This window comes from Brienomyrus brachyistius, chromosome 3 (genome assembly GCF_023856365.1).
Source record: "Brienomyrus brachyistius isolate T26 chromosome 3, BBRACH_0.4, whole genome shotgun sequence".
Taxonomy (NCBI): domain Eukaryota; kingdom Metazoa; phylum Chordata; class Actinopteri; order Osteoglossiformes; family Mormyridae; genus Brienomyrus; species Brienomyrus brachyistius.
This window is the reverse complement of record NC_064535.1, coordinates 18,808,769-18,828,304: the sequence shown is the minus strand read 5'-3', so window position 1 is coordinate 18,828,304 and position 19,536 is coordinate 18,808,769. Positions and strand designations below refer to the sequence as shown.

At 41.3% G+C, this 19,536-nt stretch overlaps 1 protein-coding gene across 1 annotated transcript in view; it reads left to right on the top strand.

Annotated features, from left to right (window-relative positions):
- The first annotated feature begins 37 nt into the window (after positions 1-37).
- pdzd8 (PDZ domain containing 8) overlaps positions 38-19,536 on the top strand; it is a 45,794-nt gene continuing 26,295 nt past the window's right edge. Inside the window, exon 1 of the mRNA XM_049007662.1 lies at positions 38-912. Within this exon, the coding sequence (XP_048863619.1) occupies positions 38-912 (875 nt within the window). The remainder of the gene's footprint in view (positions 913-19,536) is intronic.

The following is a 19,536-nucleotide window of genomic DNA, read 5'->3' as shown; positions in this document are numbered from 1 at the left end:
GGTAGCGCGAAGTCGGCGGCCGCGGAAAAACTCTGCGATGTTTTACGTGATTGTCGTTTCAGTTTTGTGCGGAGCACTTGTCACTCTGCTATTGCAGCTTTTGCTCTTGTACCGGAGGAGCCCAGAGCCCATCGCCAGGACAGTACAGTATGTCAAAGCATCGCCCGATCCTGCGTTGAAGGATTACCTTCATAATCAACATGTCGATTTGGGCCAGCAACCGGACAGCGCGACACCCGCCTCATCCAAACAACAAGAAGCCGTGTCCCCTAGGCAGCAGGAAGCGGCTGCCCCCAGCAGTAGCCCTAAACAGCCGCCGCCTTCCCACAGCGAGCCTCCCCACATCCCAAAGCCGGAGACTTGTAATTTTCTCAATGCAATATTTCTCTTTTTATTCCGAGAACTCCGGGACACTCCCGTGGTCAGACACTGGGTGATCAAGAAGATTAAGGTGGAGTTCGAGGAGCTGCTACAAACGAAGACTGCTGGTCGGCTTTTAGAAGGACTCAGTCTCCGGGATATATCTCTGGGAAATTCGCTGCCTGTGTTCAAAACGGCGAAACTTATGACGCCGGTGGAGGTTGACGAGGATGGCATGCCCGACGAGCTTAATTTTGAAGTAGACCTGGAGTACAACGGCGGGTTCCATCTGGCCATCGACGTAGATCTGGTGTTTGGGAAGTCCGCATACCTCTTCGTGAAGATGACCCGGGTTGCGGGCCGGCTCAAGCTGCAGTTTACCCGCATGCCGTTCACACACTGGTCATTCTCCTTCCTGGAGGAACCGCTTATAGACTTCGAGGTGAAATCGCAGTTCGAGGGTCGACCCCTGCCGCAGCTCACATCCATAATCGTCAACCAGCTGAAGAGAGTCATCAAAAAGAAACATACTTTGCCAAATTATAAAATCAGGTAGGACGTTTTATTCACTTACCGCATTGATGAGTAACCCCTCTTTCTTAAGTTACGTGTTCTGCGTTTACATTTTTCTGCGATCAGAACTACTCGTCATTGTCATACAGTGCGCTCTCCTTATGGCAAGCCAAATTGTCTTTTATTAGTATACGGGTTACTCGTCATAATTTAATTCTTACTAGTAAATATAACATTCTTAGTAGTAAAAACACAAATTTTGTAATACAATAGTATTGTATGTTTACTAGTAAGAATATGAATTAAAGATATTTATAATGCAATTCATACTAGTGAGAATGATCATTTTTACTAGTAAGAATTGTATGTTGCTAGTAAGAATTCATACTGTAGAGCTCTATTTTTGCTAGTCGTATATTCGATTTTTGCTAGTCGTATATTCCCACCGACTTCCATGGTACGTTAGTCTCACATATCTTGAATTAAATTTTCACTAGTGAAAAGTCATATTATAGAGCTCTATAATATAGTTCTTACTAGTAAGAACTCCAGTTGTAGATATCTATAATCACGTTTTGACTAGTAAGAATTCCAGGTCCACATATACATAATTTAATTTCAGATCTCTACATTACAATTAAATGTTTACTAGTAAAAAATCAATTACAGATATTTCAGCCTGGAATTCTTACTAGTAAAAATGTAATTATAGATATCTACAACAAGAGTTCTTACTAGTAAGAACTGAATTATAGAGCTGTACTGCATGACTTTTCACTAGTAAAAATTGAAGTCGGGATATATCGCCTTTTACTAATAAAAGACTATTTGGCTAGCCATTTATTATTATTTTGAAGTAGACACTGAAAAATGACCTGGTTGGGAACATTCTAGCATGGCTTACACCTGTTTATCGTCTCCTGTAGCAGACGCATTCCTGGGAAATAGTTGCATGCTGTCATCCTATCTCTGGAGTGACAGCTTTAAAATAATCCAAGTCTAGTCTTAAGGGAAAAGAGTAGCCCCATTACAAACACATCTTTGTGTGGTGATTTCTGGTGACGTGTCCTTTTCTTCCTTTGTCAGTTATGAATGTCCTCCCACATTATACCAAACTTCTCGGTTGCATCAGCAGTGACATGGTTTGGAACATGAACTGTAAAATCATGGCTCTTTGAATGTAATGCTCAATGCACTGTGTCTTGCTTAGATAATTTCTGGGTTGTTCAGATAGACGAGAACTTACAGAACTTAGTGTGTCTCCCATGCTAAGTAACCTGACTTTGAAAGATATTGACCCAGCGACAGCCTAAGATGGATGGTCATTTGGACATGTGAAATTTGAGCAAATTTATCAATGTGTAAGTCATCAGTTCAGTTTACGTATACATTGAGGCTTTGCTAGTATGTGTGTTCACGTGAGCACTTTTTTTGGGGTTTCACACCAGTGTCTCCATCATGTACTGCTTATGTTGTAAGGTCACTTCCTCTGAAATGCTTTGTACAAGCCTTTACACCAAGTTCAATACCCCAAGAAGAGATTCGAAGTTGGGTCGGAAGTGGTGCAGGTTTCAGTTGATGACTGTGCTTCTTGGTCATAGCGTTTACCTTGTTCACCCCGAAAATCATTAATGGTAAGCTAGACAATGGATCCCAATACGATTCTGGCTGTTACTTACAGGCTTTCTCAGTCTTGTGCACAGTGAGGTTGAATAACAAAGCTTTGCGGTTTGACGGGGAGATGAGACCACGCTGGTTACTATCTCCATAGAATGCATACAGGGGGAGGCCATTGACCACGTTAGTTTGTGGAGGAAATGGTCTGTGGAAACCCGTGGAGCTTCAGCAGGAAACTTTGGGGTTCCTCTGTGCCCCTCTAGAAGACAAAATCATGCAGTGGTGGGCGGAGCATGCTGGAGACACTTGCCGTGGAGCGGTTCTGGGGTTGTGGTTTGGACGGAGTGGGCAGATGGTCCAGCAGTGGGGGGTTGGAGCAGTCTATGAACTGCACAAGCTCTATGCCCATGAGTTTCTCTAGAGCTGCCTGAACAAATCGTGGTGCATCATCCCCTTTACTTTAGGGGAAAACCATCCTTGAAGGGATTGAGGTTCCGCCGGGTGAGCTGCCTCTTCAGGTGTTAAGGCCTAGTGGTGTACCGCGACTCACGTGAGTCTGTGAATACTGTGTCAAGTTCTATATCCTAATAAGGCTACTATCCAGGGTCAAGATCCCTTGCTCCTCGACAGCTTCACTCTTGTCATTCTCTGTTGTTCGTGGCTAATTCTGGCAGGTAGTACTGAACATACTGTTGGACTGTTTGTGGTTTACTGTTCTGTCCGCTTCACTGGCTCTTTCCAATATGAGATGAGGTACTGTTCTCCCAGCCATGACAGATAGGGTATGACTGCCTCTCCATTTTCCCAAGTGTCCAGGCTTTCCCTCCTTGTCCTTTGTGGTGTTCTACAATGATGTGATCTGGCGCTCAGCCTCTTCTGGTTTACTGAAGGGTTACTGAGAAAGTTGAAGGTGATCTGCAGGCTCTCTGGTGTCACAGGTCACAGTCTCTCTTTATTTCTGCTGTGCACCCCGTTTTTTGTGGGAGGTTTGGAGGAGTCTGAACTCATAACTCTGTTCCCACATTGTGCAAGACTCAGCCTGGGAATGTATCACTGGACATATTAAGATATTAGGCTCACATTGATCATCTGGAGTCTGAAATTCATGCAAAATGTTTAGTTCTGCTTTGGCTATGTGTGGTGTGGGTGTCCATGCTATGCGTGCTCTAGTCAGCTGCTGGTCCTAGTCAGGGAGGTACAGAGTGAAATGCCCTGTAGATGGGCGTTATGAGGGCTATGCTATGAGAACTATGCTGGGAATGTTTTTCACCCATGGTTATGTGCAAGATGTCAGTTTATCTTGCAGTCAGAAGCACTCGTGCAATTGTGTCTTAGCCACTCCTGCTCTCACGAGCTTTTTTTTGTCAGTTGAATTGGTGTGTTAAGATGTAAAGTTTCGAAGCCTGCAGCAGCACTGAACTTGCTCCTGTGCAGTGTTGATTATTACACCACATAATCCTACTGAAACTATTCATGATATGATCATAGCAACCTGTAAAGGAAGTAGCCCAGATGCGTGAAAGGCCACCAGCTCAGTTGGTCCTTCTTTTTTATCTGATCTGCACCTTTCTGTTTTGGAAACATTTAGTCTACGCTGTGGAACATCGCAGGGGACATGTGCAAGCTTCTGCTTTTGGGTTTTGTTGATCCTGTGGAATTATTAAAATCCTCAAATATCGAACAGCAATACCATAACACAGCTTGATGGCTGAATGTGGGTAGCCCCTTAAGCTCTAGGGGAAATTGTGATGATGGGTAACTTCCTGTTCAAATATTTTAGAGTGGAATCACTTGTACAAGTAGTTCTCCATTTTACGAGCTAATTCATTCCAAATTATGGCTTGTTAATTGAACTCGTAAAGCGTGAGGTATTTTCATATAGTAATGTTATAAAAATGACAACTTTGGTTCCAGCATAATTCACAATTTTTTGTCAAACAAAGGAAGCAAGCATTTATTTGAATTAACATCGGAACTGCATCAACCCATCCCTACAAATCGGGCATGCACAGTCAGACTACCGGCAACATTTTTGGGCAGTGTAAATTTTTAAATACTTGTAAAGACACAAATACTTGTAAAGATTACATTAATTCTTGGTGCTCAAAGTGAGAACTTCCTGTACTAAGTAACTCTTGCATATTGACGTTCATTTGGAGGTTTTGTGCTAATGGAAAGTGAGTGTTTATTGATACTTTGATTACTTATAAGCAGGGGGCACATAACTGGTACGCAATCACCTTTAAGAACAATACGTGCGACAATCGATTGTTTGTAAAAGCGCAAATGCATGCTTATTTTATGTACATTTGCGCTGCTATGAAAATAAAATATGTATTTTAATCTATGCTAACTCGACTTCATTTGTGGTATATGGGTTAAAAGGCAAGGTATTTTCTTGTCTTTACAGCGCAAATGCACATAAAATAAGTACGCATTTGTGGTTTTACAAACAATTGATTGTCGCACGTATTGTTCTTAAAGGTGAATGCGTACCAGTTATGTGACCCCCTGCTTATAAGACCTGTTGGTTAGCTGGTGCAGAAAATGGAGGTAAAAATCTCAAACCATGTCCCTATGGGTTTTGGCTGCCTGTGAACATGATATACTTGTCTAGGGCAGTCATGGTGAATAAATTTTCCCTGGGGTGATTTAAGGGTAGTTCCATACCATGATATGCAGTATTGCCGTTTTTTTGTGTTGTCGCAAATTACTTCAGTTATCTTGATTCTTACTGCTACATTAATAGGCTAATATAAGGTATATTGTTGCTTTTTAAATATGAACGTTTTAGGGCCACGGTTTTGGAAGTTGGCCAGACGTGTTAAAAAAATCAAATAAAAAAATCACAAACCATTGTCCAAAAATTTATTATAAATTTATAAAATGCAAAAGTTGCTATCATTCTTAAGTCATATTCTGACCCATAATAGCATTAAAAGAAATATATTCTTAATATTCCAGCATGGTTGCCAGTCAAAATGTGCACTTCTAGTTTGTTTACATAATTTATCGAGTGATTTTTCACATTAGAATGATAGAAACTTTTATATTTATATTTTTATAATTTAAACATTGTTTTTATCTTTCAAAATAAGTGTTTTCTGATAAAATATATATCGTTTATGACTAGTTTGTGGGACCACATGTGGTCCCTGAGTAACAAGTACAGGTTCTTTGGAGACTCTTGACAGCACCCAATGTGTGCAATTGGCAGGATAAATTACATACTTAACTCATTTTCATAATGAATTTAACGTTAAATACACACACGCCAAACTGTAAAACAAGATGGACCTAGCCTTATGAAAAAAGAAAAAAAGAACTTTGTGGCTGGCTTGTCAGTATTGCAGTTTTGCAATATTGCGGTTATCGTGACAACCCTTGTCATGTCTCAGTTGACGTGACAAACCCAGAGAAGGACAATGTATATGTGACCCTGCAATGATTGGTTGGTTCCTGCCTTGCTGATTTATATTATTTATAATATAAACATATTATATATGTGATTTATATTATATTGTATTGTATTATATTTTAAACAATTACTGAATGAATCGTCAGATTAATAAGTAGGTTAGTCGATTATTGATATAATTGAGTGACAGCCCTGCTTTAATGCCAGCTGTGATGGTGTGCAGTCCCATCATGTGAGCAGTGTTTTAATACAGAGAAGGGTCATAGAAAGTAAACATGGGCATGGGCTGCAATGTGCCATGTATCCCAGGGTGTCTCTGCTACTGTACCCCAGTCCCAGCACTCGCTCTCCAGGCAGGGGCAGCTGGTGACTCGCTACCACCCTGGAGCGGTTCTTTTATCGAACTGATCAGTGAGTCGACGGGGTTGTGTTTCACGTGATCCCCTGCAGAGCCCGGGAGCCCTTCATAAGATTAGCGTAAGATCATATGATTAAAAAAAAACACCAGTGCCTTTGTGTGCAGTATCTTCCGGTAAAGTTCAGATAAAGGGAAGTGGGGTGACCGCTGGCTCCTAGAACAGCCCCCATCACGTCCCCGAGCATGCTAAAGCACAGGGCTATGTGCTGTCGCTTAGGCCTCCCTATGGTCAGGGGCAGGATCCACGGGCACAGTTCTCTTGGAGCCAATTTGATTACAGTGGACGTTGTGTTTTAAAAACCATCTGCATGCAACGGAAGACCAGGGGGGTATTTCCCGTACGTCGCTTAAAGAGATCAGATGCCTCATCTTGGATGAGTTAATGTCAGTGAAACTCATCCGGGATAAGTCGGTTTTTCAAACTCAGCTGTGTAGTAGATTAGTCTAGCTGGATCCATTCACCCGAGATGACTCTGCGTGCCCATGCTGCTTGAAAAGCCCACATATATCGAGTCTAGAAAACTTGATTGGCGAGTCTCTCATTGGTTTCCACAAAACGTCAAAAAACTGGCCGCAGTTTTTCATGTATGTATAATTGTGTATGTATGTATGTACTGTATATATGTGTGTGTGTGTGTATATATATGTATATGTACATGTGTACACTGGTCAAAAAAATGAAAGGAATACTTTGAAAACGCATCAGATATCAATGGGGGAAAAAACCATGCTGGATATCTATACTAATGTAGACTGGGTAATGTGTTAGGAATGAAAGGATGCCACATCATTTGATGCGAATAAAATCATCAACCCACAGAGGGCTGAATTCAAAGACACCCCGAAAATCAAAGTGAAAAATGATGCGGCAGGCTAGTCCATTTTGCAGAAATTTTATTACAGTAACTCATACTCAGTAGTTTGTATGGCCCCCACGTGGTTGCATGCATGCCTGACAATGTCAGGGCATGGTTCTAATGAGACCACGGATGGTGTCCTGGGGGGTCTCCTCTCAGATCTGGACCAGGGTATCGCTGAGCTTCTGGACGATCTGAGGTGCAACCTGGTGGCATCGGGTGGACGAAACATAATGTCCCAGAGGTGTTATATTGGATTTAGGTCAGGCGAGCGTGGGGGGCAGTCAATGGTATCAATTCTTTCATCCTCCAGGAACTGCCTACATGCTCTTGCCACGTGAGGCCGGGCATTGTCGTGCACCAGGAGGAACCCAGGACCCACTGCACCAGCGTAGGGTCTGACAATGGGTTCAAGGATTTCATCCTGATACCTAATGGCAGTCAAGGTGCCGTTGTCTAGCCTGTAGAGGTCTGTGTGTCCCTCCATGGATATGCCTCCCCAGACCATCACTGACCCACCACCAATCCGCTGAACAAACATGCTGAACAATGCTGCAGGCAACATAACGTTCTCCATGGCTTCTCCAGACCCTTTCACGTCTGTCACATGTGCTCAGGGTGAACCTGCTCTCATCTGTGAAAAGCTCAGGGTGCCAGTGGCAGACCTGCAAATTCTAGTATTCTATGGTAAATGCCAATCGAGCTCCATGGTGCTGGGCACTGAGCACAGGGTCCACTAGAGGACGTTGGGCCCTCAAGCCACCCTCATGAAGTCTGTCTCTGACCAAACAATCAGAAACATTCACACCAGTGGCCTGCTGGAGGTCATTTTGTAGGGCTTTGGCTCTGTACATCCTGTTCCTCCTTGCACAAAGGAACAGATACCGGTCCTGCTGATGGGTTAAGGACCTTCTACTGCCCTGTCCATCTCTCCTAGAATAACTGCCTGTCTCCTGGAATCTCCTCCATGCCCGTGAGACTGTGCTGGGAGACACAGTAATCCTTCTGGAAATGGCACGTATTGATGCGCCATCCTGGAGGAGTTGAACTACCTGTGCAACCTCTATAGGGTCCAGGTATCGCCTCATGCTACCAGTAGTGACACTGACTGTAGCCAAATGCAAAACTAGAGATGAAACAATCAGAAAAGATAGAGGGAAAAATGCCAGTGGCCTCCACCTGTTAAACCATTCCTGTTTTGGGGGTCGTCTCATTGTTGCCCCTCTAGCTCACCTGTTGATAATTTCATTTACATCAAAGCAGCTGAAACTGATTAACAGCCCCATCCGCTACTTAACTGACCTGATCAATAACCCAGAAGTTTAATAGACTTGATGCTATACTCTGATTTAAAAAGTGTTCCTTATTTTTTTGAGAAATGTGTGTGTGTGTGTGTGTGTGCGCGTGTGTGTGTGTGTGTGTGTGTGCGCATGTGTGTGTGTGCGTGTGTGTGTGTGTGTGTGTGTGTGTGTGTGTGTGTGTGTGTGTGTGTGTGTGTGCTGATTTATTTTTTTTTGCCCGATAATTGGACGCCTCCCCCTCTATTTCCATGGTAAAATATCACACTAATAATAACAAACGATACGCAAAATTTTTCAGCTTAGCATTGATTGAATACTGACATGTAAATTTAAATATAAACTTAAAAACACAATACAACTTGTAAACAATAATTTAAACTTATAAATAATAAAAATAGCGGCATCAGAATCTCGACGTAAGCCTGTAGTGATTGTGGTGATGTAGAAGGATAAGCCTGTATAAAGGATAGACATGTTATAATAATAATAATAATCGATACTTCATTGATCCCCGTAGGGAAATTGTCTTTACGCCTCCCACAACTTGCTGAGGCTGGGTTTGAACCTTGGGGGTTATACCTGTCTGTAAATTGGTGTTTAATGAGGAAACTAACTGCATGAAGTTGGCCACTATTTATCTAGACGTCTCACAAATTGTTCAAATCTCCGCTCTCAAATGCAAACAAGTTGCACAGAAGGACCATTTTAGGTATCAGCTCAAGTAAATGGTAACCACGCTTTCGAACAAGCAGTTTTCTTCGCCATACATTGTTCTTAGCAACTGTGTCTCCGAGGACGGTGCTGTCTGTGATTGGGGCAGAGTAACGCAACTCACACACACTGCAGTGTTTGAGAGAGCTGCCTGCTCCACCCCACACACACAGTGAAACTCTTCAACACAAGAAAAAAAACAGAACGGGTAACAGCGGGCTGATATGGTGGTAATTTTTTTTAAATCAAATTTTAATTATTTTTTAGTGATTTAAAAAAACGTCTGAGCCCACCAACAAGCGCACAAAACTCTGTCACAATCAATGATCCTTAACGTTACCTGTAAGCTACAGTTGGTTGAAGTCTCACTATATCATTACGCCGGTTCCCCACAGCGTAATTCATATTCTCTTTCAAAAGTCCTTGCGTTTTCATTTGAAGCAACATTTCATAGTGAGCCGGCTAAATAAATAGGTCTTTGAAAGATCAGAATTTAAGCCTTACTGTTTTCTCCCAGGACTCTTCCAAAAATTCTGACTGGGGTCCTTCACGACGCAGCATGGGTCACGTGTTCCACCGCAACAATAACACTGGGCTACCCGCAGACGTACCTGTCTGTAAATTGGTGTACTACACTCGGATATCGGCCAATGCCGATACATAAAAAAATGCCAAATATCGGCACGATATATCGGCCAGCCTATATATCGGTCGACTTCTTTGTGTGTGTGTGTGTGTGTGTGTGTGTGTGTGTGTGTGTGTGTGTGTGTGTGTGTGTGTGTGTGTGTGTGTGTGTGTGTGTGAATTTTATGCATGTGAAATGTAGGAAATCTTTAATATTTATAAAACATTCCTTTTGAAGCTAATAAGAAGGCAGACAAAACCTTTGTAAATTCTGGGTAATGAGAATATTAATGTGATTTTAAAATTCTTTATAGAACTGTAATTTTATTGCGTATATATTACATGCAATGGCATAAAATGCCTCTAATTGCCTAATTGCGAATTGCCTGGCAAACTGTACTCTGATGTGTTTTCCGCATCGCCTCCAGTATACAAAAATTGCCATTGGTCGCTCATCCATGAATGGCGAGGCCATGACTGAACGGATTTCCATACATGGGCACGGATTAAGTGTGTGAGTTAATCCTTGTTTACGCAGAACAAACCTGCTCCGAGCAGGTTTGAGGATTTGGATGTGCTGCTATGACAGCACATCCAGCAAGAGTTTCGAGATCCAGGATCATGCCAAATTGTCAACAATTACATTTGGCTAAACGAGTAATCCACGTACAAAAAATACCCCCCAGGCCCCGGTGTGGTGTTTACCCACCCTTTTTGACAGACCACACGCAACCCTTTCATGGCCTTGTAGTGTTCTTGTTTGTGTCTTGCTGCTCCATGTGAGCACATTGACGTAGTCTTTCTTAGAGCAATGACCTCTTTTGGGCAGCTCTCAAGTCTAAAGGGTTATAATCTTGTGGTCTTTAGTATTAGCCCTCTGTTTTCACTTAAGTACAGCTATTTGGGGGCCTGTTTTCTGTGGACTGCTGTGGCCTTTGACCTTTGACTCGTGGTGTGATCTAGTGCTGCTTTCTATTTGAACTTGTAACTTGGAAACGCAGACTTTCTAATAGGAAATTTCAACAAGAACGAAGTTGGAATTTCAACTTGTAAAGTCGGAGGAATCCACACAACACCGACCTCAGAATTCAAGATGGCTGCGCCCTTTATTCATATTTAACTCGTATTGCTAACAAAAAACTTGCTAGATCTGGGGTCTATTTCAGAGAGTAACATTTCTCTCTGTTCAATAATTTGTCATATTTAAGGCTGATGAAATCCCATTTAAACTGCAGTACCTTAAATCTGACAAGTTGTCCAGGGGCCTGTACTATGAAGTGAGGTTACTGGCTTATCGGGGAAACTTGTCGGATTTAAGGTAGTCTATGAACGAATATGTAATGAAGTCCATTTAAACTGCGGTACCTTAAATCCCATAAGTTACCCCGATAAGCCAGTAGCTCCGCTTTGTATTACAGGCCACTGCTAAGCAAGGGAATCCTGTTTATGAAACGGGTCCCTGGTATTGCTAAATGGCCTTCCAACTTGTACTGGAATGCCGTTAACTCAGGTGTGATGTCATTCCCAGTTCCAACCCCTGAGGTAAATGGAACACAGCTTAGATGACACATTGAAGAGGAAAGACCCAGAATCCTTTGCATGGGAAGCATGAAAACACACGTTCACAGGCCTCGTTCACGTAACACGTTCACGTTGTCAGTGGTGGGAAAACTCCATGCAGTTCACCAGCCCCCGATATATGGGTGGAGGGGCCAGTACACCCTGGCTGTTGCATAACCCTCAAATACGCTTAAGTCATTTCACCCAGTGTTTTTTTTTTGGTGGGGGGGTTATTTATTTATTTATTCTTTCCCTGGAGTAGGGTGTGTGTGTGTTTTTTGTGTCAGTGCCTGTCTCTTCATGTGGGATGAGTCTGATTCTTTTTTTAATGCCCCCTCCCACCCTCCGATTTTGGAGTTGGGTTACTGAAAGAGAGCCTGGATATGTAACACCCGGGTCCTGTCAGCTGCTTGTCTGCCCTGTATTTTAATAATCCCTTCAGCTTGTGTGTGTTGTTTTTTTTTTCTATGGTCTTTTCAGGATAAAGATCTGGGACGTGAGCCTATGGTGTGCGCCGGTCCTAATTGTGATCTTTGGTTTGGTTGTTTAAGCCGATACTGAACGATGGACACTTGTAACCATCTAAGTTACGGCCACAGCTGGTGCCACGGACACCCTCAGAAGAGGGGAACGTGATATGATGTGTTTTGGCAGATTCCACACCTTCCCTGAGTTTTTCAGGGCCACAAGCTGCTGGGTTTCCCACGTTTCCTCAGCTGGCCGGAGCCCAGTTTGCTGAACGGCCCTCTGGGTGTTCAGTGACAGCCCATGGATGAAAGGTCTCACCCAGAAATATATACAGCTGTGGAAAACATTAAGAGACCACAGCACATTTTTTTTGTTTCACTCCTTTCACAATTTATGAGTGTGCGTTTGTGAATAATATATTATTTTTTGCAAACTGCAGCCTGGTTCTCTGTTTCTCATTTATGACAGGCTTGCTTTATAGGGAGCCTGATACAAACTATCCTAGCAGTGCACTTCACACCTGCACTTATTGCTTACTAGTCCTTTTGAATGTCACCTGATGTCACTTGATTCATGAGAAACTCTCAGATAAGTTAACGGTCATCTCTGGCATTAGAATGTTGCTTCCGCCCTTCAGCTGGCTGGTTTCTGGTCGTTCCCAGTGTCTCCTGCTTCACTTTGTTCTTGTGTGCTGCTTTCTGAGAAATGTTGAATCTAGAAGCATTCTGCTGCTCAGTAAATTTAAAAATGCATATTTGTATAAAATTGAGCAGTCACAATTTCGCAGTCAAATTTGAATATCACCACAACATGACTGCAAAGCAAATGCATCTTAAAAGTAGACATTCAGGTTTGACGGACTCTCCCAGTAATGTGAGGTTAGCCATAAATATGCCCCATTTAGCGCCTCTCAGTAGCCTAGCCTGTCCTTGTCATCACTCTGATATTATTTCGCTGATTGTGATTCCCGTATATCAAAATAATTCGTTACTCCGTCGCTTAGCAACGTTTTACATAAAATGGTGCATGATAACCAATTACCATTTCAACAAGGATGAAAATTGGATGTTTTCTTGGAGATTGCATGCAGTTCTCATGCAAAAGCAGTGGCTGTAAACTTTAGACTTTTTTGTTTTAAAACCTGTAACAGGTAATACTGAAAAGGAACTTTCATTAAAACTGCAAAGCTTGATAAGTTTGGTTTCTTGTAACTAAGTAAATGTTTTGGTGCCATTTATTGTTGGTTTGAATCCAGCAGACTATTGTGGTCCTTGCCCTGTGACAATTGCATGAAATGCCATGTTGAAATTAACATTGCGCATTGTACAATCCTAATGGTCACCGCATACAGCTGCTTTGTGTGCGGATCTGCTGATTTTCTTATACTGTCCCAAAATACTAAACTTAAGTGAATTGGAGTGCCTAAATTGACCATATATGTGACTGACTGTGCACCCTGCAACGTGTGGTTGGTTCCTGCCTTGCACCAATTGCAGTGTATATATTATATTATCCATCCATCTAGTTTCTGAAGGTGCTTGTCCTATTCAGGGTTGTGAGGAGATCCGGAGCTAATCCCAGAGGCTACAGGCAGCAGGTGGGGAACAACCCAGGATGGGGTGCCAGTCCACAGCAGTGCACACTCACACATACACCTATGCGCAACTCCAGTCAGCCCCGTCATGTGTCTGGACCGTGGAGGGAAACCGGAACACCCGCCGGAAACCCAACAACAACAACACGGGGAGAACATGCAAACTCCACACACATGGAATCCCAGCAGAGACCTGAACCCGGGTACCAGAGGTGTGAGGCAACAGTGCTAACCACTGTGCCATCCTATATATGTGCAAGCTAAAACCCTGGGTTCCTTTAGGTCAGAGTTAGATAAGATTTTAACAACTCTGATCTGTTAGTTAAATTCTCCCCAAACAAGCTTGATGGGCTGAAAGGCCTCCTCTTGTTTATAAGTTTATGTTCTTATAAAAATAATATAATTTGATTAATATAATATAATCAATGTAATATACAGTACAGGTCAAAAGTTTGGACACACCTTCTCATTCAGTGTGTTGTCTTTATTTTCATGACCACTTTCATGACACTTGCTAAACACCTCTGGGAACTCCTTCAAGACTGTTGGAAAATCATTTCATGTGACTACCTCTTGAAGCTCATTGAGAGAATGCCAAGAGTGTGCAAAGCAGTAATCAGAGCAAAGGGTGGCTATTTTGAAGAAACTAAAATATAAAACATGTTTTATACCAATGCTAGATTCTCACTGAATGCATCAAAACTATGAATGAACACATGTGGAGTTATGTACTTAACAAAAAAAGGTGACATAACTGAAAACATGTTTTATATTTTAGTTTCTTCAATACTACAAATGGGTCTATGAAGCCTCGCCTAAGATGTCTTCATGAGTTCTTGTTCACTTTTGTCCTCCTCAGTTATTTCACAAACATGCCACCAATTTCCACAAGTTAATTTTCTGACAGCGGTGATGAAATTAATTCATCCTCCAGTGAAGATTGCGATGAGAATTGTTTTAACAAGAAATTGTTTTTAAAATTCACACAAAACAAGCTGTTTCCATTGCACACATTGTTCCCGTGCAGCTATTTAACTAGTAGCTAATGTTGGTTAGCTAAGCTGCTAGAGCTGAATGCTTGTGGATCCTATGAATTTCGAAATAAATTTTACAAATGTTTTCAGAGGGTGACCACTGAAATGTCAGCAGGTCCTTTTGTGGCAGGGCTTTTTGTGATGAAGTTCATTTTCATGGCAGACGGACTTCGCAATTAATTGCAATTCATCTGATCACTCTTCATAACATTCTAGACCATATGCAAGTCATAAAAACTGAGGCAGCTGGCTAATTCTTGCTTTTAATCATTAATCCATGTTCATATAATTTAGCTAAGGGTTACCTTATTTGGTATGATGAAAAAGAGAACTTGACCTGGGAACAGAATATTAAGTTTTCACATTGGTCAGTGAATCATGTAGCGCTTCTCTTATGAATATTAATGAGCTTTCCCTAACCAACCTCTGAAACGAAATGTATGGTAACCTTACAGTTAACTGTCTTTTTACAATCTACACATAATTGATTGATATACGGGTATTCAAGTCTGCTTCAACAAAATTTACCAAACGCTAAGCTGAAGCAAATGACAGAATTCACTGTTCACAGCAAACAAAAACTGTCAGAGTGCCAGTAGTTTCCGGAGGCTGACATCACTCGAGCAGCATGTAGGGATGTTCATGTTGTTTAATAAACATTTAGTAAACAGGTGCATGAGCCTTGCAAATGCTGTGTGATGGTACTGAGAGGCTGCCATATATAGAGAATTGGTGCCTTTTCCTTTACTTGGTACTCCACTGTAACTTTGGGTTATATGGGTTACAGCGCTAAACCTGGACAAAGCACTGATTTTTATAAGAGGACGTGTCCAGGGAAACCTGGACATATGGTCACTTACTCCAGGCCACTTGCATACATAACATACCTCTGCCAATGACAAATAAACTACAAGCTAGACAGTCGAAAACTGTGCATCTCTCCATATGATGAACTTTGGATAAACGTTTAGACGGATTGCTTGTGTTTCTGCCCTTACATACTAAGGGCAATGAACATTGTCAGCATCGATGTAAAAAGTGGTACTGGTGCTGAATGACATCACAAAATGAGGTGGGGTATTTTGTAGTGAATTCAAAAATGGTTTTAGTATATTATAGGGCAGGACAATGTACGATACAGTGCACATGCAATTCTTGCATCCCCAGTCAGTTGCATTAAAATCAGGCTTTTTCTTACTTTCAGTTCTCTGCAGACATTATAGCGTGTGGGGTTAAAGTTTTGCTAAAATATTTTTACTGTTACTCTTCCATAAGAAAAAAACTTAATTAAAATTGGAATGCTTACTATCATTCCTTTTATAGACTAATCTATAAATAGACTAATTCCTTTTATAAACATTCTTTTTATAGACTAATCTAATATGCAACTCGGCTTAAGTTTACCACCACTGTTTTAGCATGAAACCACTGCATGCATTCTCAGAGACCATCATAATAATTTTCATCCTTGCTGTTTAAATCACTCCTAGATGGGTTTGTGAGAAATTTATGAACTCCTCTTTTGTTTTAAAAACACCCCAATATGTATTACGAGATCACATCACTAGGATCCTAGTATATTAAACACATCCTACTATAGTAAAGAAATTACTTTTTTGAATTCTTGTCATGCCATCTTGATTTTTTGTGACCAATCTTCTGATCAGGCTGCTCTATGTATAGACACAGATGTGGACAAATTTTTTGTTATCCTTCCACAAAAAACACAACTATCTCTGAAATAAAAGTTTAATGGTATCCCTTATTGTTTATTCCATATTTAACACAAATCAGACTTTTCTCAGGTTTGAAGGGAGGGGTCTCTACACTGCAACTTCCAGATGTTTCCATAGATGTTCAATAGAATTAAGATCTTGGTCCATGGAGGGCCATTTAAGAATAGTCTAATGTTTTGTTTTTTTTCCCTCTCCCATTACTGAGTGCTTTTAGCTGTATGTTTTGGGTCATTATCCTGTTGGAGGACCCATAACCTGTAACAGGTGCTGAGCTTTCTGACTATGGGCTAGATGTTTCACTCCAGGATGCCTTGGTAGTCCTAAGACAACATTGTGTCCTGCACAGATTCAAGGTTCCCCATTTCAAATGCAGCAAAGCAGCCCCAAAACAAAACCTCTCCATGTTTCACAGTAGGCAAAGTGCTCTTTTCCTTCCTTCTGTAAACATAGAGCTGATGTGTCTGGTTAAAAAGCTCCAGTATCATCTAATCGGTCCAAAGGACGTTCTCCCAGAAATTTTGGGGCTTGTCAACATGCATTTTGGCGAATTTTACCCTAGCTTTTGTATATTTTTCTGTCAATAGTGGAGCCCTCAGGACTGGGTCTTCTTCCATGGAACCCATTATTGTTCAAAATGTGACGGATGATGCGATCAGAATGGTTGACTACAGTCCTATGAACCTTATATTTTTTAATAATATTGGCAACTGTGGTCACAGGGACACGAAGCTCCTTGAAGATGGTCTTAAAAGCTTGATGGCAACGGTGATACTAATTATGGTTAAACACCTAGTTTGAAACATGACTATAATGCAAGAATAAATAGTCTCTTTAGGGGTACCAACAAATCTCTCCATACCATTTTAGCAACAAATCATTTCTTTTCAGTTTTATTAGTTTATTCTATCACATATTAAAGGCATGCAGGTATGCATTAGACAGTTGCTTTTAATTTAATCACTTTTCAGAAGAAGTGAAGCATTGCGTCAGTGAGCTGGAAGGGTACCAACAAAATTATCCATGTCTGAATTGAGTTTATTTATCATTGTTTTCTGAGTTTGCAGCTGTTTTCAAGGTGGCATTTGTATTGTGTTTGTGGCATGCTATTTGCATAATCAGTTGACAACGAAAGTGTTTAAAGTTTAAAGTTCCACCCCGAAGTACCAAAAAAGTACCGCAGCTGATTTGGAACTTTTGCTACTGGTACTGGAAGTCAATGGAAAAGCGAGAGTATCAAACATACTGTACCAAAAAGTACGGTACTTAGTCCGGTGTAAAAGTACCCTTAGTTCTCTCCATCATCATTAAAAGCATGGTGTCCAGAGCGGGAAGTAGAACAAAAGCATGTGACCTGCCCTGTGGCCCACCTCTTGCACACAGAGATCTTTCTTTTCTGGATTAAGAATAGTGAATGTGATTAGAAACACTGAATGTGCAAGAGAACTTTTATGCCACAATAATAAATTGGAAATCTTATTTTATTATTTTATCCAGTACCTATAGCAGAACCAATAATGTCGGAGGTTATCAGTACTACGGTCTTTTAATACCAGTTTTCGGTACCCATCACTAGCTGTAAGTATACCAAAGTACCATGTTGCTCGATAGCAGCAATTTCAACTAATGTAAATAAAGAGTAATAATGTTAATTCAAGAACTGGAAACGGACCATTGGAATGAATGCTTAAAATGGCAAGCAAAGCATTTTTTTTCTCAGTCAACAGAATCATTAACCCCAGGGGCCTGTGTCGCAGGTTACAACTGCTCAGTCGGATAACTTGTCGGATTTAAGTACACCAGTTTAAATGAACTTTCTTGGTTCTCTTATAATTAGCCCAGACTGCCTTAATTGCAGCAAATTATCCATTTTAGTGTGCTGTAATTGTAGCAAAAATGGTAGGCTATAAAACGGCAGGATGAATGGATCTGTCGGTGCACATGTAAGGTCAGTTAGATGGTATGTATTGGGCAGAAATGTCACTAGCTGATCCCAGAGCCAACAGCAACTGCTTATCTCGAGGCATTTAACGTCTTATTTGTTGTTCATGTGGTATCTGATTACATCAATATGTTTATTAAAAAGTTAAATTTGGTATTAACTGTTAAGGTTACCTTGGATAAAGAGTGTACTGTTGCTGTTTACGGCTCTGTGTACTCAATATGGTGCATCTTTTACATTTATGATCATTCCTATTTTTAACTAACCGAAGACCTAAATAATGTTAATGACATAATTACTAATAAACTCAACCATGAATAGCATGCTAAGCAGTTTCTGTGTCCTTTCCTCCATGCTATTCTTGCATATAGTCCCTACCATGACTTTCTGTGCTGCATGGCCATGGTCCAGTCACTCGGATAAGGAGTGCAAATGTGCAGTTTCCCCAGTAACCTGGAGAGGAGGAAAAAAACCATTGTCTCATGTCATCAGAAGAAACCTCACTGTAACTAAAGATTGCAAAAAAAAAAACCTTGCGTTTACACATTTTCACAAAGACCACACCATTGGGAAAGTTATTCTTTTGTTTATTTGTTTATTAAAGATATAGACCCAGGGAGATCACAAGCTCTAATATTACATTTTACTAACTTCTCCTGCCACCCTACAAAGAAAGAAAAAATGTCTTTAGAAGCCTTTTCCCCCTATAATTCCACAATGTTGGATGAAAGTTACAGTTAATAGGCCATTTATAGTTAAAGTTAGCAGCACATAAAATTATCTAGTATCTTATCTGTTAATGTACCTTTAAATCTAGTAATGAAATCCACTCAAATGCTTTAATGCATATGTTAACTTGATACTGAAGTGCTGATAATATACCCCTTTAAAATGCATCAGAAATGGTCTATTTTGCGGCAGCTCTATTGTGCTGTGATCTGATCTATTGGAGCAACTCTCTCTCCACGTAGCTCTAGACAGTCTTACGTATGACACAGCCGGTGCCTTAAGGGAGTATGTGGTGGATGGGGAGAGGTGACAAAGGTGTTCCAGCACACCGCCGTCTGCCGTCTGTTTTATGCTACATGGATGTGCTTTCACCGTGAGTGCAGTCCTAGGACAGGTGATGCGGTGTCAGCTTAGTGGCCGACCGGGGGGCTGCGTCCGATACATTTTTAATAGCTGCCGTCTGCAGGTGCAAACAAAAGCGCAGCAGCATTGCATCGCTACAGCGCGTGACCCCATTGGCCACTATCGCTTTGTCCCATCTGTCCGCTGGGGCATTTAGGTTCTAGAAAGAGAGGGACAGATGGTACCTGCTTTGCTCTTGTGTAGAAAGTAGACACACCAACACTGTTTGTGCGGAATATCTTCCCTGGGCATCGG